The 24,688-nt window shown below is 44.2% G+C and overlaps 1 protein-coding gene across 2 annotated transcripts in view; it reads left to right on the top strand.

Annotated features, from left to right (window-relative positions):
- Nucleotides 1-24,688, top strand: part of RHPN1 (rhophilin Rho GTPase binding protein 1) — a 366,143-nt gene that overhangs the window by 313,689 nt on the left and 27,766 nt on the right. For both annotated transcript variants that reach the window (XM_069621751.1, XM_069621752.1), the window contains 2 exons: nt 5,032-5,108; nt 20,274-20,420. In XM_069621751.1, coding sequence (XP_069477852.1) covers nt 5,032-5,108; nt 20,274-20,420 — 224 coding nt within the window. The remainder of the gene's footprint in view (nt 1-5,031; nt 5,109-20,273; nt 20,421-24,688) is intronic.

A 24,688-nucleotide genomic window follows, 5' to 3' on the forward strand; every position in this document is an offset into this window, starting at 1 on the left:
ATGAAAAGCAATTACAATATTGACAAAAAGCCAGTTATATATCACTGGGATACTTGATTGAATCTCAGAAAAACACAGAAGTACAAAGTGATGAGTACAATTGAACCTCTATTCAATGTAATAGAACATATTAAGCAATTGAGAGTGCTATTCATTAGTAATTAGAATCAATTCCCAAAGTTGAAGATGTTATGTGTCGGGATAGGGTCTGCCAGCAACATTTGGCCTGACATCAAACTGTCCCTCTCCCTCCTGGATGACAGGAAAGGCTGAACACTTGTGTCTTCAAAGAAGATTTCACAGACCAAGCTCGGTCTGTGGTTCCCTTCCTAAACTGTAACCATCTGCACTGCCACCTCCGTATACTGCTAGCTGTGCCCTTGAGATTGCAGCTTTCTGATTGTATCCATATTATTGTGTCCCTTTAGTGTATCCATGCCCGATATAAGTGGTGTGTGTCCCTTTAGTGTATCCATGCCCGATATAAGTGGTGTACCTGACTGTTAAACTCCCTAAAATTAGGCAAATACTCCAAGCAGAAGATAGTAGGCATATAATAAATAGCTGCTTCTTTCTTCCTGGTCTGTTTAGTGCTTTTTTGATCTCTGAACCATAGGCACCAGCAGCGTGCGCCACACAGAGGAGCTTTGCTGCTGTCCTATCTATTCTGAAGAGTTGTAAAGGCGCTGTACTGGGCACAAAGGGATTAGGTTTTACAACACAAATACTTTTTTTTAAAACCAATATATTTTTACTTGCCCACGAATACATCAGTTGACCTTAGCAAATACTTATTTTGCTCTCTAAAAAATACATTTACTCTCAATTTACAAAAGAACTGAGTAAAGTATTCCAGCCGCAAACATTTACCTGGGGCACCGAGAGTATCCTTTTGCGGCACAACACTTGCTGCTTCCTAGCTGAGGTTGCGCTTTATCATCCCCCATACATTCATACGTTCTGGTAGTCATCCCCTGATTGACGCTGGCTCCTACGCCTCCTGAAATTTCTTCCACAAAGCAGTTTTTGATGAACGTTTTTGATGTTGAGAACTCTCATCTCCATCTATCTTGTTGAGATTGTTTACTGCTGGCTTGAACTTGGATCGCAAACAGACTCTGATCATGAGCGAGTTTACAAGTGTTAGGACAGTTTCTCTGAAGTCCAACTAAGGGCTTAGTTAACCCATTCAACTGAGACCGTATAAGGCTGTACCACCTGAGTTCATGGTAGCATAGACCAAGCAGGCAGGCTTATCTTAGATGGGAGAGAGGAATGTAGAATCAGTACAAACAAATTGTAATACAAGTGGTCCAAAGAAACACTATATATTGTAAAAAAAATATATAGTTTATTTAAATACAAGTAGGCCCAATTAAATCGTGGGGGGAAATAAGTACTATCACAGATCATATGAAATCATTATGGAAAAACATAACACTATGCTTGAAGGTACACAGACCAAAGCATATAACCTAATTTGTAATACCTAAGAGGAGTTCTAGGGAAGTCAAACCAATATTTACTGTTTAGATTACTTTCAGTAATATAAGGGTAGTAGACCATAGCAGTTGTACCGTGACATTTACCAAGAAATCACTTAGTAAATCAACTGGACAATATACTTTTTGTGAATAGTGGAACACATATTCAAGGAACAGTATATACCTCTACTACTTTTGTGATAACACACAGTTATACTAGGTGAGTAAAACCTTGTTGGTGTAATATGCAATTACAGCTGCTTTTCAGCTCAGTGGAACACAGGCTAATATAAGCATGAACTCTTTACACTAATTAAGAATGCTCTAGGTAACCCAAGGTCAGTTACACCTAAAGGAACACTTTTCAGGAATGGCACACAGCTATTCTAGGCAGGTAAAACCTAATGTTGTAATATTCTATTACAGTTGCTTTTTAAGATCAGTGGAAAACAGATTGAGATACACAATAACTCTTTAACTTGTTTTAGGATGGCACACAGCTAACACAAGGTAAGTATAACCTACATTCTTTTTAAAGGGTCTAACAGCAACTTAAAGGTAAATATAACCTTATGCCGACTTATTCTGGACAGGCTAACAGCAAGTCAGGGGAAGCAAGACCCCATTATGGACACTCGTACATCTATCCTAACAGGAATAGTAAAGTGAAGTCAACAGCATTACTTTTGGGGAAGAGGCACAACTAATTCACAGGTGAGTAACTTAACCTTATATATACTTTTTAGAATAGTGCAACACGCATTCAAGGTAAGTAAGAACTTTTGTAACTGTTCACTCTCAGAGTTACAGTTAACAACCAACTTATTTTACAAGTAAGTCACTTTTGAACACTATTATTATTATTATTATTATTAGTATTATTATTGTTATTCTTTTCAAGGCAGAACCCTTTTTTTTATACAGTGCTTCCCTTATTCTATAGCATACTCTGAGGCAGTAGCAGGACCCTAGTGGTCTAGGTGACAGCTGTAGGCAGGGTGAGATGGGGTTCAGTTGCAGGAAAAGTCAGAGTTCGATGGGAAGACTGTTCAAACAAGTAAGTATTTCACTTTAAAGTAAGTTGAGGGCCAGGGACTTCAGAGAAGACACCCTAGGAGGATTCCGCAGCGGGCCAGGGTGAACTGGATGAGTGGCCCCCCAATCACAGAAAACACCCCAAAGCTATACAGAAATCACAAAGGCTTAAGGTAGGTAAAATACCCCATCCAACACAGTACATCAGCACAGAAGAAGAGTTGGAGCAGGAAGACTTCAGGATCTGCAGCCAAAACCTCGGTTGATGGATTCCTTTGTCAAGAAGATGGAATGCAGGACTTTGGAATGACTTTTGCAGCAGGGATCACAGGAGAAGGGGCTCCAGGCAAGAGTTTCCCCGTGGCTGGATGGAGCTCGTGGATTTGGCGCCTTTCCAGGAGCACAGAAGAAGACAGAATATCGCTGGTTGGATTCTCGTTGTTTGCAAGGTCCAGCACTCTGGTGAGGGGATCTTTCGGACTGGAATCGTGCCTCTGGAGATCCAGTAGGATGTCCATGAAGTTTCACAGAGATTGGGAAGACCGTGCACCGCACAATGGCTTGAGGTCCCGGGGTATTGCAACCCTGAAAGGTCGCAGCACGGCGTGGGATTGCTCAAAATGCAGTTCTTGTTGAGTCTAGTGGGTCTCACCAGGCCCTGGGTCATCCGTTTCTGAGTCCCCAGGTCGATTGGAAGGAAGGGCTGCAGCAGCCTCCATTTACACAGCAGGCTCCCCGGTCACTGGAAATAGCCTCATCTGCGGTTTATTACTCTTCATCTTCGGTTTTTGTTCCAGTGGTAGACTACCTCTTCAGCTTCCAGGATGTGACTTTTATGCAGGAACCCAGCCAGTCAAACAACCTTGCAACATTCAAACCGGGGGGATTGGCAGTCCTTTCAGGACAGCCAGCCTTCCAGTTTGAACAGGATTCTCGCAGTCAGGGTGGAAGATAAAGGCTGCATAGTTTTGGATTCCTCCCTCGCTTCCTGCCTTCAGACACTCTGGAGCCTGGGCGGGGACTCCATAGGATTCCCTCTGAAAGATAAAGTTAACACAAAGGAATTTCCCATCATGGATTTCAAAGGATGGAACAAGAAAGTACAAGAAACACTAAAATGGCAAAAAAAGAAGACTGGGGCTATTTTGGTAAAATGAGCACCCATCAGTGCTTTTACCTTTAATGTGCAAACAGCCCCAGTAATGGTGCACCACATCAATTAAAAGGTTCACTGCCAGCAGCCATTAAAGGTAAGTTTGTCCTTGTAACATAAATGTTACATTTAAAATAAGAAAGTGGATACTCAGTATCTCCCCAGCACTCCACATAAGGTGTGTGTTGTGCTGGTCTCACCTAATACAATGTAAAAGCGATCCAAAGATCCTTTCTACCCCTCAGAACTGTAGTTCTCACAAGGTTAGACAGAGAAAGTTAAAAGGGGGGCCCGTAGGGCAACCCAGCAACAATAGGCATGTATTGCCAAAACGTTGTCAAAGAGGAAAACTTTTAAAAGACACTATGGAGAATCTTAAAAATGACATTCATACAACGAGTAAAAGATTCTGTAAGTGTGGAAAAAGGTTCCGACTCTCAGAGGTTTAAGGAAATATAATCCACCAGTGAAAGCACAAAGTTCTTGGGTTGATACAGGTCAGGAAGATTTATCATTTCTATGAAAATCTTATATAACAACAAGGTTTCCACCATTTCCTTTCATATTATTCCTCCTTCAAGTGCTAACCCATTTAAAGATAATGTGAACGCAAAACGACACATCCAGGCAGCTGTTGATGACTTCAAAATTGCCCTTCTGTAGTCGACCTATTGGATCCGCCTTGCAGCAAGTCTTTTTGATTATCCCATCCTCTCTTCGCTGCTTATGTCTACCCATGTTGGATTTGTAGGAAGCGTGGAACTACTGCAAAAGCCTAGTCTTACTTGGGGCTCACCTTTTACCGGTCTTCATAATCTCCACCATGAGGTAGTGGTGTCCAAAGCCTGACTTTGGTGCCTTCAAAAGAAAGTAAAACGTAGGATGGAGAAAAGTAAGGTAGCTATCGTTCACAGATAGAACAGAGCCACATGGAGCAAGGATCAAAGACTTACATTCACATACTTAAAAGTTGTAAGACATGCACAACAAACATATCGCAGCAGGAGGGAGATCATGAGATAAGGCTCGAGGGATTTGGGGCGGGGGGTTGACATTTATTTCACTCCATGATCAGCGTTGACCTATGGTGTCCAGTGTAGGATGTAGAGACTTTACAGGGTCTTTGGTCTTGTGTCCGATGAGCAGGTCAAACACCCATTGAATATAATCCTTTCTTCATCATATTAGTTCCCCTAAACCATTATGCCCTTGTTTGGCACAGATCTTCATGTCCCTTTTCAACAGCAAATGTCTTTTAGGTTTGCAAGAATACCAGCAAAAAACAAGTATCAGCATGAAGTGAAAAAGCCAAGGGTGATTCTGCTGCTTAACAAATACTTTTTTTCTTTTTCTTTACAGCTAAAACTCATCAGAAGCCAGAAATACAGACTCCAAATGTGTCCAAAGTGAAAGTGACTGACATTTTCCACAGACTGGTGAGCATGAAGGGCGGGTAGGTGCTTGGACGGGCAGGGCACGGGGAAGGTGTTTATTCCATCTCGGAACATAAACACCACTGATATGTGGTTCTGTGCTGTCGTCTCCTAACCTGCTCATACTGATTGTCTTAATTCAGTGCAAAAGCACCAAATAAAGCAGCACCGCATTTGGGCCGCTCTTATGGGCTCATCAGAAGGAGCCCGTAAATCGAGAGCTAATGGGTGTCTTGTGTGTTATGACAAACTGCAGTTTGAATTCTCAGTGTCATCATGAAGGGGGGGTTACATTTAGGGTTGTGGTGGTGTTTCTAACCTTTTCTCTGGCCTTTTGTTATTCCTTGGTCAGAACTCTTGCTCTAAGTCTTGCTAAGATTACCCATGCACAAAGTAGAAGACTTAGTTTCTTTGCGTAAGTGCCCAAGGACTAACGTTGCTCAAAGCCAGGCCAGATACATTAAAAGTACTAAATTATTTTGATCGAAATTACATACATGTAACAAAATGCATATCCTCCAATATTTAAACAGTATAGCCGTAATGCTGAAGATGTTCAATTTGATGAAGTGACGCATATATCATTTATTTACTTTATAAATCACCGAACTAGTTCCCTTTTGGCCACTTCACAATTCTCAAGGAAAGTCATTTTGAGTTGTGCCCGACTGAGCGCTTAGTCTATACAGGATATCTGAAACCCCTACATTTGATGTTGCTATGCCAGCTACTGGCACGGTGGGCATTCTTGGTCCCTGAAGGAAAGCAAGAGCAGCTACATCACTTCATGGAGGGGTCCTCTCCAACATGCAGAGAGGCTGTAGAGGTACCATATATGGATTTATGGATTTCCCTGAATTTTCTGTCAATATGAATTAACCTAACGGAACTGGTTGCAGTTTCTGCTACTTTTCAGGCCCTTTGCTCCTATACTCTTGGCACATGGCACGCAGGCGTTTTGCTCCCAGTGGAGCACGTCCAAGGCTTCTGAAAGAAGTCAGTCTCCCTCTGCAACCCATCTGTGTGCTTCTGAAGTTCCTTTCATCCGGCACTGGCATTAAACAAGTCACAGTCATTGAAGTGCATGTGCTCTCGCTATTGGTGGTTAGATTAAAGAAGTGGGAGGACTTTTAGTATCACAAGTCTGATAATTATGCTTTTCTCAACGGCAGATATCTTATATAATAAAAGGCCAGGTGTATGTTTTTCTGAAGCCATCATGCGCTGTAGAGGCTGCCCGAACGCACAGAATGTTCCGCTAGAGGGAGCTGTTGCCTTAGGAAATACAGTGGTCCAATTTGCATAGCTTTGCCTGTTGTCACCGCTAGAGGGAGCTGCAGGCTTAGGATATATCCTGGTCCTACTGTGTTAATGAAAACCTGCACTGTGGCCTGTGTACACGGGCCTGTACACTAGTTATTATATATTTTTATAGTGTACCTAGCTCAGGAGCAATTGAGCACTGTACAGATCATAGAACTAACATTTGGAGCAAGAATTTAACAAGTTATAAAGAAACATTAGAAATGATCACTGTATAATATACGGATGGAGGTGCGCCCAAGATAATCGGAGTCTAGGTTACACCAAGTTGTCGTAAAAAGAGACAGGTCTTCAGTCTTTCCTAAACTGAAGATATCTGCTTGCGGAGTGAGAGCTCGGAATAAAAACAGAATATCAACGTTCTTTACTTGCTTCGAAGATCTAGGGGCCATTGCCAAACCCTGTGGGCAAGTGAAGGATACGTGCGAGATGAGGGCATCCATCAGCAGTATCTCTACTTTTGTCCCATTAAGCCACGGTAGTTCTGATTCTTCCAGGTATGGATGTGCTACAGACATCTATTCATTTTTATTTCACTGGCAGCATCCTTCTCCATGCAGACCTAGATATTTTCACGAATACTTCCACCAAAGGACACATGAAAATATTGAAGTACTGCGACCTGATCCGTTGATTTTTGTTGTGCAGTTGGCCACAGTGATTCTGGAGGTCTGAGCATGCTAAGAAGAACATTATCTTTTTAGTGAGGTATCCTTGCTTTTCAACGTAAGAAATGGCAGGGGCCCACTGCTGTTATAAGTTCAGCCCAAACTGTACTGTTATCTGGTGTGTGGGGGAGATTTCACATGCTGAACTCAACTCAAACTTAGTCTTTGGAACAGATCGATAAAGAAAGACCCCTTTTTGCCTCAGTCTGGTGTTTGCTATACTGTGCACCTATTCAGTCACAGTGAGTAAGATCTACTACTCAACAATTCAGAAGGCACAGATGACTATTACGGGTAAAATTGAAATCATGCTCTGTCACACTGCGCAGATTACAAATATATTTAATCAAAACGTTCAGGCGACACGTGTTCTGACCACCAATGTTTTTTCCAGGCTGAATTTGTCAATCACCCATATAATCATTAATGTAATGCAATAATTAAAACATACATATAGGAAGTACAACAATAATAAAAAATGGGATTTGCCGAAACAAAAAGTAAATCCAATCCAAAGAACACCAAAATATACACATCTAATCAAAATAAAGCATTGTCTTAAATAATACATTGGTTTGAAAAATACACCATTGTTGGTAACAATATGTGTGTCAACACAGGGCATCCAATACAATTGCATTGAAAGGTGATGCGAAATTAAATATTGAAAAATACATAAATTTAGGGAAAGCACAGAGAACATTCCATTATTATAGTTCCATTGTATACAAATCTATTCCATGTCCATCTTACTAATCTAGATTTGCGCCTGCGCCATTGCCACACCCTTCGATTTCATGCATAATCATGCTTATTGTTGCTACACAAGTTCCACCACCTTATTGTGTCTAAATATAATTTCACCATCATCCCCCATAGGGGTTTAAATGTCAATACATTATACACCCAAATTCAAATGATAGTTTATCTTTGCATAAAGCTTCTCACTAGCGTGAAAAAGTAACCCCACCACCAATGCCTCATATGGTAGTGCCCACCATCCAATACTGGTTCAGATACTCTGAACTGGTTGATATTCAACCTTATGGTACCTGTTGGTGAAGAGACCTATGTTATAACCTGTGTTGTCTCCCAAAAACCTTCCCCCCGTGTATCTAGTGCTGGGTGTTATATGGAAACATACCTGGGAAACTCAGAATTTAATTTACAAGTTTCGAGTTTTTCCACCACGATATCTAAAAACAAATACATCTGAAATAAAGTCCTCGGCTATGTGTCAAAAATATTGTAAACTTGCCAAAGTAGCTGCCACCATCTAGATAGACCGAATGGCAAAGGTTCTTAAAATTACCTGAACAATGTAGGCTGCTACTAATGCGGATAATGACGGTTAAAAGAAAAAAGCAACCAGCGTTCTCAAATTAATGCTTATTTCCCGCTATTTAGATTATCTGTGAATATGTAAAATTAAATCACAATACAATGTGATGAAAAATGGGTCTCTGTCTCTTACCAAGAATATATACTGCACCTTTTGGCAACTCTGCATCTGCAAGACTCTGACCTCAGACAGTTCATTTACTTACTCCGGAACGCCATCTGGGGCCGGAAGTCAAACCTGAGCGAGTGTGGACTGCGAGCTTGGCGTGGAGTGTCACATAGTGTGGAACCCAATACTACATGGTTCTCGTGCATACTGGAAGTCAGTCTGATTAATTAAATTTGATTAAATATAATCCTGCACTACACTTTGCTATTAACAAACATATCTCCAATCCCTGATGGTTCAAATGATTATTGTGGATCGTCCCCATGGATCGGCAACAAAATGAAAAAGATGAACCACTTCTTCCTGCTGGTAACTGGCTCTCTGGCATTGGCCCAGCTTTAAACCATAATAATCAGGCTCATAATGAAAAAAATATATGGGCCAAAAATTAATACAACCACATGTATAAGATAAAAGTGTATGTATAGTTGTACATCATTATGATACGAAAAACAAAAGATGAAAGGTTGTGCCCCACTTGAACAGAAACCCCTGCATGGACTATTGTTATCAAACTCCTAGTGAGCATATCTTCCACAAGGGTAAGTATGACATTCTTGCAGATACCTGTGGATGGTACAGCTTAGATACCTTAATTTCAATGTTAACTAGTACAATTAAACTCATAATGAGCATCCATTCATGTAAATCCCTGTACATGATGCATCTTTGAAACCCACATCACAATTAGAACTAGTTTGATGAAAAATCATAAGTATCCATCATTAGAGCATATGAGTTCCTGAAAATATTCATACAAGTTAATTAACCCCAAAAAGCATGTATAATACAGGAGGCAGAGGTGAAAACCTGTGGTCAGCTTTAACAGATTCCAAAAACGTCTTTGGAAGGCTCATTTAGCCAAAACAATTTACTGCACGTAAGCATTGACACTTGTATTTGATATCATATACCCCATTTACTGACATCCGAAGAAAGCCAACTGTGCATGCCTATTTTATAAAAATAGAGAAATTAATGGTCTGTGTTCAGGCCATCACTGACCGTTCTGTATTTACAGATCAGTCGCGCTACAAGTTGCCTTAATTTAAGTTCTCGATTGCCACCTCGTTTTGATGTTGATACCTGCATGAGTACCATGAAGCAGAGATCATCTTTATTGTCGATTTGGTGACTCTCATCCAAATGTAAGGCCAATGGATATTTTGACTCCTGATTACCAATCGTGCTGAGGTGTTCCCAGATCCTAATCCTGAGCTCTAGGATGGGACTCCCAATATAATGGAGTCCACAGACATATATTATACATTAAATCACAAATTTGGTCTTACAGTTAATGAATTGGCGAATATCATAGGACCTCAATTTACCAAAATTTACAGTATCAGTGTTGAACACATACCTGCACGTAGAACAGGTGCTGCATTTGTGAAACCCAACCGGTTGTCCCTTTTGCAACCAATGCAAGGCGTCGTTGAATTGGTCTGACATGAAAGAGGGACTCAGGATGTTCCTTAAGGTAGGTGCTTTTCTATATGTGATACTAGGTTTCACTTCTATCCACCCTTTCAAGTTCCATTGATACACCAACTGGTTGTTTATAATATTGTCCATTGAACAAAACACATTGTTGAGAGGGAAGTGTAAACATTCTTTAACCATTTCAAATGTGTCTGAAAGGAGGCAGATTGTTCTCGAAAAATATAATTGACGCTTGCAATAGCTAAGTCGTGTCTGATAGATGTAGAAAGTGACTTCACGTCCAAAGGCACAAGTATATTACATTTTTCCCATTCCAGGTTATCAAGTAATTGTAGTACATGCATTGTATCACGCAAGTATGTTGAGGTAATGGTAACCTCTTTCAGTAATAGCTGGTTGATGTATTGAGACAATGGGCCTCATTACGAGTGTGCCGGTCAGGTAACAACGTTGCCGGTAAGCCTACCGGCACCGTTGTTACCGGACCGGCACACTGCGACTCTGCGGGCGGCTGACGTCCCTACACCCCTGAACACGTTACACTGAAGAGGCCAAGGGCGATACTTCATGAAGACCCGAGGGCCAAATATCTAAAACTCTTTGACCCACTTCAAGAGGATATTCATGCATATGACCTCACTGAAGAGGACACTTAATTTCAAGAGGATGATTAGTTCCTAAATAATGAGGAACTACAAGACCCTGTGGAGGGCTTTGAAGAATACCCAGACATGGGGGGAAAGGGCTTCGAAGAAGACCCTGACATAAGTGCCTCACAGCCTTGGCAGTCTCCAGGGGTGTCAACAGATCCTGACGTTCTGGATCTGTCCTCTCCTCAAACCACACCGGTCAGAAACCCGTCACCGGTGGATGACCAGCCCACTTTCAATGCACTGCTACGTAAGGCAGCAGCACATTTTGAAATTGATACAGGGGAAATTACTCCAGCGATAGACTGTGTGGAGAAAATAATTAAGGAGAAACCACCTACTAGTCAGGCCATTCCCCTTCTCACCTCAGTCAAAAGACAACTCATTCCATCTTTTTCGACAACTGCATTGGTTAGAGGGGTCAACCTTATATATTAGGGGTCACTCAATACCTGATTCCTTGATAGTAATCACCACGAGGAAAAGGGCAGGGGTTTCGCGATCTACTAGCGAGGCACCCCCAGACAAGGAGGGAAAGAAGCTTTATGCCTTGGGTAAAAGGATTACATCCCAGCAGTTTTCTCCACCAGAATTGCCAGTAACAATACCTTACTGGCAAGCTACGCGGATGTCCAATGGGGTAAGTTACGCGAAGGCCTCGAAGAAGTCCCTGAGCCCTTACGAACCTGTTTGTTATCCACTGTGACAGAAGGTACTCGGGTAAACCAGAGCATCTTTAAAAACACGCTAGATGCTGCAGAGACAGCTGGCCGGTCATTAGTCCAGGGGGTACTTCTCAAGTGCCATGTCTGGCTCAGGAACTCCGGTTTTAAGCCAGAGACCCAGGCGTCCCTCATCAATAAACCAATTGAGGACTCAAACCTGTTTGGTAAGGCGGTGGACGACGCACTGGAGACAGCTAAGAAGGAATTTGATACCCTAAAGACTCCAGACCAGATCACAAGACCTCCTAATAAGCGAGGTTACGGCAACAGACGCTTTTTTCGTGGCCAACGACAAAACCAACAACAATACTACTCCTCAGCAGGCAAGTGGTCCTCCACTCAAGGAACCAGCAGACAATATGCTCAGAGAGGACAACGTCGTGGCAAGGGAAGCCCCACTCCTACAGGCTCCCCGGCTACCAACACCAAATGACCCGAAGATTCGGGTCCCCTCCCATGCATCTCCGGTCGGGGTGCCGGTTAACATCATTTCTACCAGAATGGGAGGGAATAACCACAGACCGCTGGGTACTGTCAACCATATCCCACAGTTACTGCATCGAATTAAGTCGGTGCCCTACATTCAGGCCCCCAAGGGGACGATGCCTATCACCGGAGCACTTTGCCATCCTTCTTCAAGAAGTCAAACTGCTACTAGAAAAAGGAGCAATAGAGGTCTTGCTTCTATCACAGGTAAAGGAGGGTATTTATTCAGTGTACTTCCTTGTACCCAAAAAGGATTTAACCATGCGCCCTGTATTAGATCTTCGCCCAGCGAACAAATTTGTAAAACCTCATAAATTTCGTATGGTGACTTTACAGGAAATAATTCCCCTGCTCTCACAGGGGGATTACATGGCAAAACTGGACATGAAAGATGCATACTTTCATATTTCAATGTTGCCAGCGCACAGAAAATACCTCAGGTTCATGATAGAGGGCAAACACTACAAGTTCAAAGTGCTACCCTTCGGCATAGCGTCAGTGCCGAGGGTATTCATGAAAGTACTGGCAGTGGCAGCGGCCCACCTGCGCAGGTTGTCCGTTCCAGTATACCCTTACCTCGACGATTGGCTCATAACAGGGGATTCTTACGAGACATGCTTCTCAAATACCCAAAAGACTGTGGACCTTTTGTTCCAACTGGGCTTCTCCATCAACGAGAAGAAGTCCAGCCTAGACCCCAGCCAAGTCCAGCAATTCCTAGGGGCTCTAATTCGAAACAAAGTACAGCCTCGTCTTTCCCTCCAACGAGAGGGTCCAAAATATGATGTTTCAGATCCCTCAATATGTAGCCGGTCGAGAGGTGATGGTACGTAAAGCCATGCGATTGCTAGGAATGAGGGCGTCATGTATTTATTTGGTACCTCATGCGCGGCTGCGCATGCGTCCAATGCAAGAGTGGCTCAACAGCCAGTGGTGTCAGGCCAGTGGACAACGGGACGATCTAGTGGTGGTCTCGCAGGCCCTGGTTCTCTCTCTGCGGTGGTGGTTGAAGGAAAACCTCGTAATAGGGAAACCATTCGCCACCTCTGCAGTGGAAGCCACTCTAACCACAGACGCATCCCTCACAGGATGGGGCGCTCACCTATGCCATCAGACTGCACACGGAGTTTGGACTCGAGTATAGCATCCAAACACATAAACTTGCTGGAACTACTGGCGGTCTTCAAAGCACTGAAGGCTTTCCAGACACCCCTTCAAGGGAAGACAGTGCTGGTCCTCACAGACAGCACCACAGCCATGTACTACCGGAACAAGCAAGGGGGCACTCACTCTCCAGGACTGTCCAAGCTGTCCCAGAACATCTGGAAGTGGGCTCTCAGACACAACATGTTCCTGCTATCTCAACATGTACCAGGGGAACTCAATCTTCTGGCAGGCAAACTCAGCAGAGACTTCCCACTGCCCGCAGAGTACGAATGGCGATTACAAGAAGACCTCGTCTCCAACGTTTTCGCAGATTGGGGATTCCCAGAAATAGATCTGTTCGCATTTCTGGAGAACACCCAATGCCAAGATTACGCCTCCAGGTACTCACAGAACCGCTCCAAGGGGAACGGTCTCTGGATAACACGGTCAGGGAAATTTGTCTACGCTTTTCCCCCCCCGACTCCCCTTCTCAACAAGATGCACCAGGAACCAGTTACCATGATACTAGTGGCCCCAATGTGGGCCCGGCAACCCTGGTTCGCTCACCCAATTGAGATGTCACTGTCTTCACCGGTGAAACTACCCTGCCCGTACAACATGCTGTCACAGGACAGGGGCAGGACCCCGCACCCATGCCCACAGACCCTGAACTTAGCAGCCTGGCTCCTGAGGTCATAGAATTTGGACATTTGCAGCTCCCTCAGAGATGCATGGACATTCTTAGGGAGGAAAGAAAACTGAACACTCGTTACTGCTATTCTAGCAAGTGGGCACGGTTCGTCATTTGGTGTAGAGCTAAAAGCATCAACCCTGTTGACTGCTCTCCCACACAAATTGTCCTATACCTGACTCACTTGTTACACTCAGGATTAGTCTTTCATTCTATTAAAGTTCACCTAGCTGCACTCTCCGCATACACCACGTCACAACATAAGGTGTCATGGTGGAAAGGTCCAGTTATTAAAGCCTTCATGGAGGGAGTGAAGAGGATCCACCCTCCTATATCTAACCCAGCTCCCGGATGGGACCTGAATGTTGTACTAACCAGGCTAATGGGCTCCCCCTTCGAACCCATGCACAAAGCAACACTTAAGAACCTCACTCTTAAAACTGCTTTCTTAATAGCTATCACCTCCATTAGGAGAGTAAGTGAACTACAAGCGCTCTCTATACTAGATCCCTTTGTAACAGTTCACAAAGATTAGGTAGTTCTACGCAAGCACCCTAGGTTTGCACCAAAATGTATTTCAAAATTCCATGTCAACCAGTCTATAGAACTACCAACGTTCTTTCAAAACCAATCAAACTTGGGAGAAAAGAGCCTGCACACACTTGATGTGCACAGAGCGGTCGTGTTTTATATGGAAAGAACTAGACCACTGAGAAAGACTAATCAATTATTTGTCTCGGTGGCGGCAGGAAGAGAAGGAGATGCAGTTTCCAAATCCACTATATCTAGATGGATTGTCCAATAAATCACTCTCTGTTACACTCTTGCTAAGAGAAAACTGCGCTTCAAGCCAAGAGCGCACACTACTCGAGGCACTGGGGATTCCATAGCATTCATTGCAAATGTTCCCCTCGAGTCCATTTGCAAAGCGGCAAACTGGAGTTCTGTACACACCTTTACAAAACACTACTGTCTAGATGCCCATTCTAGATCTGATTCCCAGGTGGGACAAGCAGTACTAAGACATCTTTTCTCTACTGTTCCTTCTCACAACCCACCTCCAACTTTGGGTACTGCTCGCTAGTCTATGCACAGCATGTGATTCTAAGCAGATTAACAAACATCAGAAGACCATGCATTACTTACCTTAAATGCATTTCTGATGATTGTATCTGCTTAGATTCACATGCGCCCACCCTTCCTCCCTGCTCGGATGGAAGGAACATAGACGTCTTATTACTTTCTCTCTTTTCTGTACTCACTCACGTACTAACAAGGATCCCTCAGGGCAGAAAAAATACAAACAGAGGGACCGCGACGCGTGAGGGATTGTAGTTACACTACACGTCACTATAGGGATAGTGTTAAATACACGCCTACGTTGACGTCCCTTTTTCGACTACGACAAACAAAATGCAATACTCTGCAGTGACCACTGGATGTCGGACTATGCACAGCATGTGAATCTAAGCAGATACAATCATCAGAAATGCTTTTAAGGTAAGTAATGCATGTCATATTGGCCCTGTGATTCCCCTTCTTGAACCTGCAGATTTGGTCCACAAACGTAGAACTGGTTCAAATTGATTGCATGTGCCAATGCTAATAGATGAAGCTGGAACTGCTGCCTGGTTACTCTTTTGGAATATGGATCACTTTCAATATCTGAACTAGCAGGCGAGTAGGCAGCAGAAGAGGCAGCACTACTCCCTTGAAATCTTGCGGGGTCATCATATTTTGGTTGATAAGTGAAGACCCTGTCCTCTCTGTAGTCTTACTCATCTATGGAGAATTTTCTCAAATTCCTAAATTTGACTTCATCTTGATGTTGTCTGAGGATGGTATACATAGTTTTATAATTCTTATCTTTCGTTGTTGCAGGTGCTTCCATAGCCTCCATTTCTTTTTTGCGGATGACTATTTGAACTACAATTCTTGCATGTTCCCTTTTTCCGCATGCTGAACCAGCAGTTTGGTCATAGTTTTAGAACTAGCATTGAGATTATCTTTCTATCTATCTATCTATCTATCTATCTATCTATCTATCTATCTATCTATCTATCTATCTATCTATCTATCTATCTATCTATCTATCTATCTATCTATCTACTATCTGTTAGCTGGATCGTTATGTAGCGGATTCTCAAAATCTGGCAGGATTATTATGCTTAGAGCCCTAGGAATTTTGTTCTGATCAAGATATTGTTTAAGTGTAATAATGTCCCAAAAAGTGTTGATTTCAAGAATACTCAATCTCTCTAGTCTGATACATTTGTGCCGAAGAGCTTCAGCTTACTGAGAAATATTTTTAAAAGTATGTAAGGTACACCCATGTAGTGAGAGTTTTATGGGTGGTCATATTTTCTGTTGGTCAGCTACATTAGCACTCATCCTTCAGAAGTAAGCCAGGTCCAAACGAAAGTCTGAAATTTGATACCAGAGACAAAGGACCCGATTCAATTTGGTAGTAGTGGTGAAACTTCTGGTATTTTATAATAGCAGATGTTTGACCATTTTTACCAAATCTCAAGTTTTGTTACCAAAAATCTTTTCTGCCTGCTTTTGTGTGGAGGGAATTACCGCCACATAAAAGCAGTACCTCCTGCTGTATTTACGACATGCAGTAAATGCCAAATCCCATCGAGTCCTATGGGAAATAGAAAAAAAAATGTCTGCATGACTTGGAATCATGCAGACCTTTCAAGGTATCTGGTATTTACTGCATGCAGTAACAGTAAATGAGTTTAGTGGTATTACTAAAGGTGTCTTGGTGCAATCGGGCAAGGTAAGTAAACACTCTTAACAAATATACACTTGTTGTGGGGTGGTCAGTAGACACCGCCCATTCACTATAAATTAACACATTTGAATAGCAAATCGATGCACAGCAATATTGTACTCCAATTAATATGCAGGTTCCAGACTCACAGGTCACCTGGTATACTCTCCTGCCAGGTTCATTTTCATCTACGTGATAATTCACAATCTCAAGGGCATGGGTCTTCCTTGAGATTCTCTTTCACTTTCCTTCTAACATTTAACTTCGCCAGGTATACTCTCCTGCCAGGACTTCTGTACAGTTCTTTCAAAACACTTGACATTCAGTCTTTCTTAAACACTTGATTTTGTCTGGTATACTCTACTGCCAGGACTTGCATGTAATTATTTTTCTTTTTACCCACCCAGTGATATTAGCCCAGTGTTGGTTTATCAGTTCTTGTTTAGCAATATTTGTTTCAATATTCGTTGTTGTATTTACTTTGCTTTCTCTCCTTAAACATGAGTCCAGCAACCCGTTCTTGTCACGGTTCAAAAATATCTTAAACCCTTTACAGGTGTCACCTTGCGTTTCTCCCTTTATTTTCATGGAACTGCATACATTTTAATGCAACCTGGTAACCAGTTTGTCTTCCGTGGGCTCACCGGGTGTTTTAAATGTCCCCCTCGCCTCTTCACTTCTTCTCCGTTCAGTTTGTTTACTCAGCGTGCGTCCTGTTAGCCGATGTGTCTTCGTCGCGTCCTGTTCCACTATGCGCGGTTCCCGCTGCCTCTTACTTTCAGGCGGCGGGCCCTCTGCCTTACGCCGTCAGGGCTCTCCTCTGCGCCGCTTTCCGCAGCTCGCGGCATCACCCGGTCTCTGCACTTCGTCCTCTCCTTCACGTCTGTCGGCTGCAGCATATTTAAACTTCCCAGCAGGTTTGCACAGTCTCCAAAGACTAGATCACTGCATTGGCTTACCGGTCTTCGTCATCTTCATTGCTCCATTCCTCTCTCATCTCAGTTGTTGTCTTGGTGTTTCTAATGTGATGTTGAGAAAGCTGATAGTGGATTTATTTTGTATTTTATTTATTTATTGTTTGCTTGTTAGGCGCTTGTACAGCAAGTAAAATACAGTTTCAAAGCGCCCACAGGGCGAGGGGGAGGAGCAAGGGAGTGAAATACATTACATAACACAATAATTAATAAGAGCAGTGGAGGGAAAGAGGAAAGACGTACCTACTATGCCATGTGAGTATTCAGAACGTGCAAGTGCAGCAAGGAAAAGGGCAGAGGGAGTAAGTGCTAGGGAGTCCGGGCTCATGGGTTAGCCACAGATGAAGTGCTTGGGTTGTTGAGTGCTACATGGCCAAGTGCCATGTTAGGAGTAAGTGCGATCCTCCAGGGCGGAGGGTGTGCCATGGCAAGTGCTGAGGGAAGACGGGAGCTGGGCCTATTGGGTATGGGAGGTCAGGGGCCTGAGGATGCATAAGGGCCACAAACACAAATCACAGCAACTGTGGGATTAGCAGAGGAGAGAAGAAGGGAAGGAGGAGGTGAAGAGGAAGGCCTTGAGGAGGTTCAGTAATTTTAACAAAGTCCTGCTTAAAGCGCAGAGGCATGGGGAAGTTCCATAGGAGGGAGCCAGCTGAGGAAAGTGATCGATCGTCTACCCTCTGTTTAGCAAAATGCTTTACATACAAAGAGTTGATGCCAGAGGAACGAAGTGTTCTTGCGTGAGAGTATTTAGTAAGATAAAGTTGAAGATAGTGTGGTCCCTGGGCCAAGACAGCCTTGTGGATGATGCAGAGGGATTTGAATTGAATCCGTGCAGCAACCGGGAGCCAATGAAGACTTTTTAGGGCAGGAGAGAGGCAGTCCCTGGGCTTAAGGCCAAGGAACAGTCTTGCTGCCCTATTCTGGATTAGCTGGATGGGTCGCAGAGTGGAAGAAGGTAGATTCAGGAGGAGACTATTGCAATAGTCAAGCCTAGAGAGAACCAGGGCTCGGGTAACATTGAGTCTCTGGGGGAAAGTGAGAAAAGGGAGAATTCCTTTGAGAAGGGACTTCTTGGCAATGTCCTGAGTGTGAGGGAGGAAGGAGAAAGAGGAGTCGAAATGACTCCAAGGTTTCTGGCTTCAGAAGAAGGAGCAGGGGAAGAGCCCAAGGAGGAAGGCCAGAGTGAAGGGAAGAAGGAGTAAGCAGGGGTGCCCGTTCCGAGATACCAAGGGTATCGCAGAGCCTTTGTATGAGATGGAATGGTTGACTGTGTAAAATGCAGAGGAGAGATCGAGAAGGAGTGAGAATAGCAGCAGAGTTGGAATCCAGACACCAGGAGTAGACATTACTGCTCCCTGCTTGTTCCTCATCTCAGTTGTTGACATACTATTCCCTGTGTGATATTGGGGAATATTTCAAGTAGACCTGGCAACGGTTTGAGGCAGAGGGTAACAATATGCCATTAGGGCATATCCTCCCCCTGAGGGTCGCCCCCCCCCATGTGGTCCTCCCTCATAGAGCTGCCACATGGGAACAAGCTACCTCTGGGAAAGAAGTGGTGACATTGTCCGATTCATCATAGCACTGATGCAGGCCTCTTCCTGACACAACCAGACGGGGGAAGGCTGGTTCCAGCGACAGTCATCGCCTATGGGTAACTACAGGCGTCTCTCCGGTTGCAGTAGAAGAAGACCTTCCAGGACAGGATCCCTTGATGCGGGGAAGCTTGCATTTGGCAGGAAGGCGACTTGCGTCACGAGCTGGATACCACCGAAGTTCCGGACGAATATGCGGCAAGGCCATGCTTCTCGCAAGGTAGCCCACTGGAGAGCTGATCAGTCCAGCAGGTGGTACAGGGACGATTCTGTGGGCTCAGGACAGTTGGGTCTTGAGAAGGCATTGAGACTAGTTGGTCCCACCAGTCCAATGGTTGAAGCACCACAGAGGGCCTTTGCAGATCAGGTAGCCTAGCAGGTCTTCACCGGGCCAAATGCAGGAAGGGAAGCCAGGCTTCTTCAGGAGTCATCCACGGATCTTCATCTGCTCTTCTACACAGGATACTTGGCTTCAACGTTGATCTCAAGAAATCGCTGCAGGAGTCTTCTTCCTATCCTAAATCCTGGCTGTAAGCAAGTCCAAGCCCACCAATGGCAAGGATCTGCACCATTCAAAAAGCAATCAGTGGTCCAATCAGGGACCACTGTGGGTTTCACTCATGCAGAACAGCCAGACTCTCTGGCACCATGGATGTGGAGTGGAAGCAGACAGTCCCACCCACCTTCGGCCAGCCCATAGGTAAATGTATACGTCTAAGGGAGACGCAGTACATTCCTCAGATCACTGAATTCTTAGCTGATTTGCCACGACGCTTGGCTGTTGAATTATAGGACTAGGTCTGGCCATACATGGTGAACTCTGGATCCATTAGCACTTGCTATGATTTCTTTTTTTGGCTGCTGGACATCTTTCCTGGGCTGGTCTTCCTCCTCCACTTGGTCTCCTATTGAGCTGGACTGGATGTCCCAATATGGGACTGTTTGTTGGCCATTCTTGTGTAACCTCCTTGTGTTACCCTCCTGGCCCCAACACCTCAAGGTGAGGAGTCTCTGCCGCTAAGAGGAACGGTGGATCACCACTTCTCTGCCTCTCGTTGTTCCGGGGTGGCCTTGAGCCGCCCCCATTGTTGCCCCCATCATAGGACAATGATTTGCTTACTGGCTGCTCTGTATTGCCGTTCTTAATGATCTTTGTTGCCTGTTCCTTTTTCCAGGGTCCTTTATCAGTGTTTTCTATAAAAAACAAGTGGAAGCCGGCACGAAGAGCACATCTTGTGCGAGGAGACAATGGCTTTGGGTTTACGCTGCGCGGAGACTCACCTGTTCTGATCGCTGGAGTTGTACCTGGAGGCTGCGCAGAGGTGGGTGTGAACTTTCTTCCATCCTTGTTATCACCTTTCCCTAGACTGTTCTCTATTTGTCTGTTAGCCTCCTTCTAATTTCTGGTCTGTTTTGGGCATTTAGAAACCCCTCTCAAAAAAGGTTCAACCGAGAACTCCTCAATGTGGGATAAATCTTACAAAAATGCAAATGTGCATCACAATTTTCTCCTGGGGAAATCCATATGCGTTTGATTATTGTATTGGGAATCGACTAACTTGTATATCTGTGAAGGGCCTGCTGATAGTATTGGATTGGTTTTCCCTGAGTTAGACTACCCATTTATATCCTTTTTGGATACTTTGCCAAGTAAAGGGCAGTGTAGTAGTCTGTGTACTAGTCTCTAGCCAACCGTTGAAAGTAACGGTGTGGGAGAGATTTAGTTGTCAGAATTGGTAACCAGCAGTGTCAGTAGGTAGTGCCAGACGTACAATGTAGTTGCAAGTTCGTACGTGGTCTGAAAGTTGATTATGCAGCAGCAAACAGCATGCGTAGTGTATAAATGCACACTTAAGAAAGGTCTCCAAAGTTTGCATTGCACCGCGCAAAATGTGAATGATGTGTAGTGCATATTAAAATATAGAAGAGCAAACTGCAAAATGTATCTTCAAAATTCTGCAGCATGTGAATCTGTGCAAACGTGTTTGGAAGAAGTTGGAAACCTACCACTACCACACAGCTGGCGATAGGCAGATTTACCATGTATAGAGACCCCAATTAAAAGGTTTGAGTGCACTCGCAATGCTTTTTGTTGCCACAATGACCAAACAGTCTTCAGCATCTCTTTGTTGATTATGACACATGTTTAAACTTTATTTCCGTTTCCACTCTTGGTCTGATGTGTCTGAAGTTGTTCTTGTTTTGCTTTTTAAGCAAAGTATGCTGATCCCTTTGCCACCCTGGGGGCTCTTCTGCAGCACTGGTAAAGAGCACAACCCTGGTATGCATTCTAGAGAGAGCAGTGTTAAAGAGGAGACGGAAGGAGAAGGAAAACCAGGAGAGCAGAATCGAAGTTGGCCAAACCAAGAAGACCAACTAGCATCAGGGAGAGAGAGAAAGAGGGAGCTCGGCCGGCTAAGTGAGGAGATCTTGAGAAAGGGCCATTTGATGGGACAGAAATCCTCGTATTAATTTAGCCCAAACGACAGACCATGCCCACACCTTGAGAAAAGCATACTGAGTGAAGTCAGCTGGTGCCTCTAGCCCAGAATCTGGTGTCAGATGCAAAACTACCAGCCCAAATAAAGAAACTTTGTTAACTTTTGTGTAGCAATGTAGTGGGTGAGAAAGATCATACCTGGAAGAATTCACGGTATAGGGGGGGAAGTATCTGCACTCGTAACAAAGAAATCCCTTGGGCAAGAGGGGGTCCAATACAGGGCATGCCCCGGGAACAGTTGTGAGACAATCGATGCAAGAAATCGCACCGTTTGACCCAGAGGTAACCCTTGCATGCCCTTTGGTAACTTGCGCAAAACCATAAGACTTACTCATAAAAGGCTTGAGTTGTAACCAGTTCACAAGCACAAAAAGAAAAGAACAAGAAAATATATTGCTTTCCAAACCCAAGTTTGGTAAATAACCGTTTTATTATCTGATTACTCTAAGAATATTAGAAGAGGGGAAAAACACACAAGAAAAAGGAAGTACTGTCAATCACTTAAAAGAATCATGAACAACCGGACTCTGCCATGGAGCAAAAATCTCACCAGTAGCTCCAGTCCGCAGACTGGGTTTACTCGGGGAACCCAGAAGTGTCAGCCCTACAGCTGCTTCTATAATGAATACGCTCACTGGCCCCAATCAGTTTGTGTCCAGTTAATGCTCTGTCGCTGGGCAGGCGCTGGGGCAGTGGACTTGGCTGGTTTGTTTCTGCCATTTGAGAGGCCGCCTTGGTAAACCTCTGACCCTTGTAAGTGTACAAAATGTTCTGCAATGTTCACAGCTCCTACTGCAACCCTCCTAGGCACTGGCTCAGGCCCACTAATCCAAGTCCTCTAGGTGCTAGAATTGGCCCTGATTCCCCATCAGCTGTAGCCGGGCTCCCACAGCATGGCAAGAAGGTTTCTAGAACTTTTTATCGCAGTGGGTGAGGGATACCTTGGAACAAGGCAGCTGATCCCGCCTTGGTAAGAATTCCTGTGCAAGCAGACACAGAGTCCTCAGCCTTTGCGGGTACATTCAATGCAGGCCAATGGTCCATGAGAATCCAGTTGATAACTGAATGCCTTCCTTGCAACATCAAGTTGAAGAACCATACTGAATAGCTGCACACCAGCTTACTCAAACTACAATCTCAGGGCTGGTACAGTAATCAATTGCTTGCCCCCTCCATAGGTATTGTGTCCAGCCACCTGGCTATCTCAATCCCTGCTTCAATATTCATCTCCCCTTCATTCAATAAGGATGGAAGAGTTCCCCTTCAGATTCTGGGAACCGAGCCCCACCCTTACTACAACCGGTGCGATTGCAGCTACAGTGCAAGGAGAGGGGACCATCCTTCCACAATGGTGCTTGATGCAGCTAACAAGGGCAGAATCACCTTCACCCTCGGCCTGAAGTCTTTGGCTCCTAGAGAGAAGCGGTCAGGCGCAGTAAATCAAAGGCAAGGCGAGCGTCACTCCGCCCAAGTCTATTTACAATATGTAGGAATCTAGTATAGGAAAGGGTTACTTCACAGCTACTTTAGAAACAAATTAAACTTCAAAGGGATTCAACACTCAAGTCGTTCCAACATCAAAGTGTAATAGCTGCCATCAGGAGAAATAAAGAAATGCCAATCTCTTTCCAATCATAAAATGGGACCCTTGCGCGAGAAAGTGCCTCAGGGGCAGCTGGAGTAGTCTCACACTACACAAGGCACAACTGTTTTTACGGTTCCATGTCATTTCATCCCTTGTCATTTTAACGTGTATATTCCATCGAAAATGCTCATCGTTTTTTATTTTTTTTATTTTGTAGGTCCAACCTTCCACACGTATTCTTGGCTATTGCCTACCTGCCCAAACCCTTATCTTCCATTTCCCAACCCCCACCCCCTAAAAAATGATGAGCATATTCGTTGTAATATGCACGTTAAGATGCCAGGGGATGAAAATGCAGGCGATGAAAGGAAGTTGTACCGTTTTTACATTCCAGCAGCAGCCCGTAAGCCTTTGGCCAGTGAACTCAGGCTGCCTACTTATATAAGATCAGCCCTCAGGTTCTCACTTTACTGGATTGTAGAGACCCGAATTGCCATTTAATAGAAATATGCAGAAGGCTACAGCTAGTCCCATGAGCCTAAGCTTCATAGTGCAGTCCCATCAAAGTGCATAACATTATCCAAGTATAAACATTTCATCGGATCTAAGTTGAAAGACCGCATTCCGAAAAGCTCGAGTTATAAAATAGTCGACTTGTTTTCGGAATGCCTATATTTGTCCCCTGCTTTACATTTAATGTATGCGGGGTACACCCCTGCAGCCCATAATGCCGGACTAGGGGTCGGGGGATACCCCACGCAAAGCCTGCTCTCCTTGTTCGGCATTATGGGCTTTGGTTTTTTTTAACTAAACCGAATGCACACTAAATGCGCATTCAGCTTTTTGTTTTGCGAGCTTTTCAATGGAAACCATTTCCTCGACAAGCCAATACCAAAGTGTAAGGGTGGACCAGAGTGTTAGCTAGCATTTAGGGCCAGCCTCACTGGTCGGCCACCAAAACCTATCTGTGTCTGCCTTTTGTGTTGTTAAAGGGCTGGCTAAGGCAAGCCCATAAGTGAACGGATATATTGAGGGATGGCCCCCACCATTCCTTAAATCTGCGGGGACTTTGTAGGTTTACTTCCTGGTAGATTGAGGATGTTTTGCCACAAAGCTGTGCCGCTAGATTTCTAGGACCAGGTCTGGCTATAGTGGCTTAGCCCTCGGTCTTGTACCTTATCTATGGTTTATGCCTGCTGAATATCCCTCCTGGGCTATTCTTTGTCCCCCTCACCCACCGGTCATTCTCACTAAATGCACTAGATGTCTCATGCTGGGACTGTTTCTGGAGCATTATCTGGCTTCCTTCCCATCCTGTCTTGTGTTCCTGGTTGTGCCACCCTGAGGTAGGAAGCCTCAGTTGTCCACTGGATGGTTGGACCACTAATTCCCTGCCTCTGCCCTTCGTTTGGGCAACAGTACCACTGTTGTGGCAGTTTTCTGCTGGCTAATCAGTTTTGCCCTCTGAGCCATCTGGATCTGCTTGGTTGGATTTCTATGCCTTA

This window comes from Ambystoma mexicanum, chromosome 5q (genome assembly GCF_040938575.1).
Source record: "Ambystoma mexicanum isolate Mex_15411 chromosome 5q, UKY_AmexF1_1, whole genome shotgun sequence".
Lineage (NCBI taxonomy): Eukaryota > Metazoa > Chordata > Amphibia > Caudata > Ambystomatidae > Ambystoma > Ambystoma mexicanum.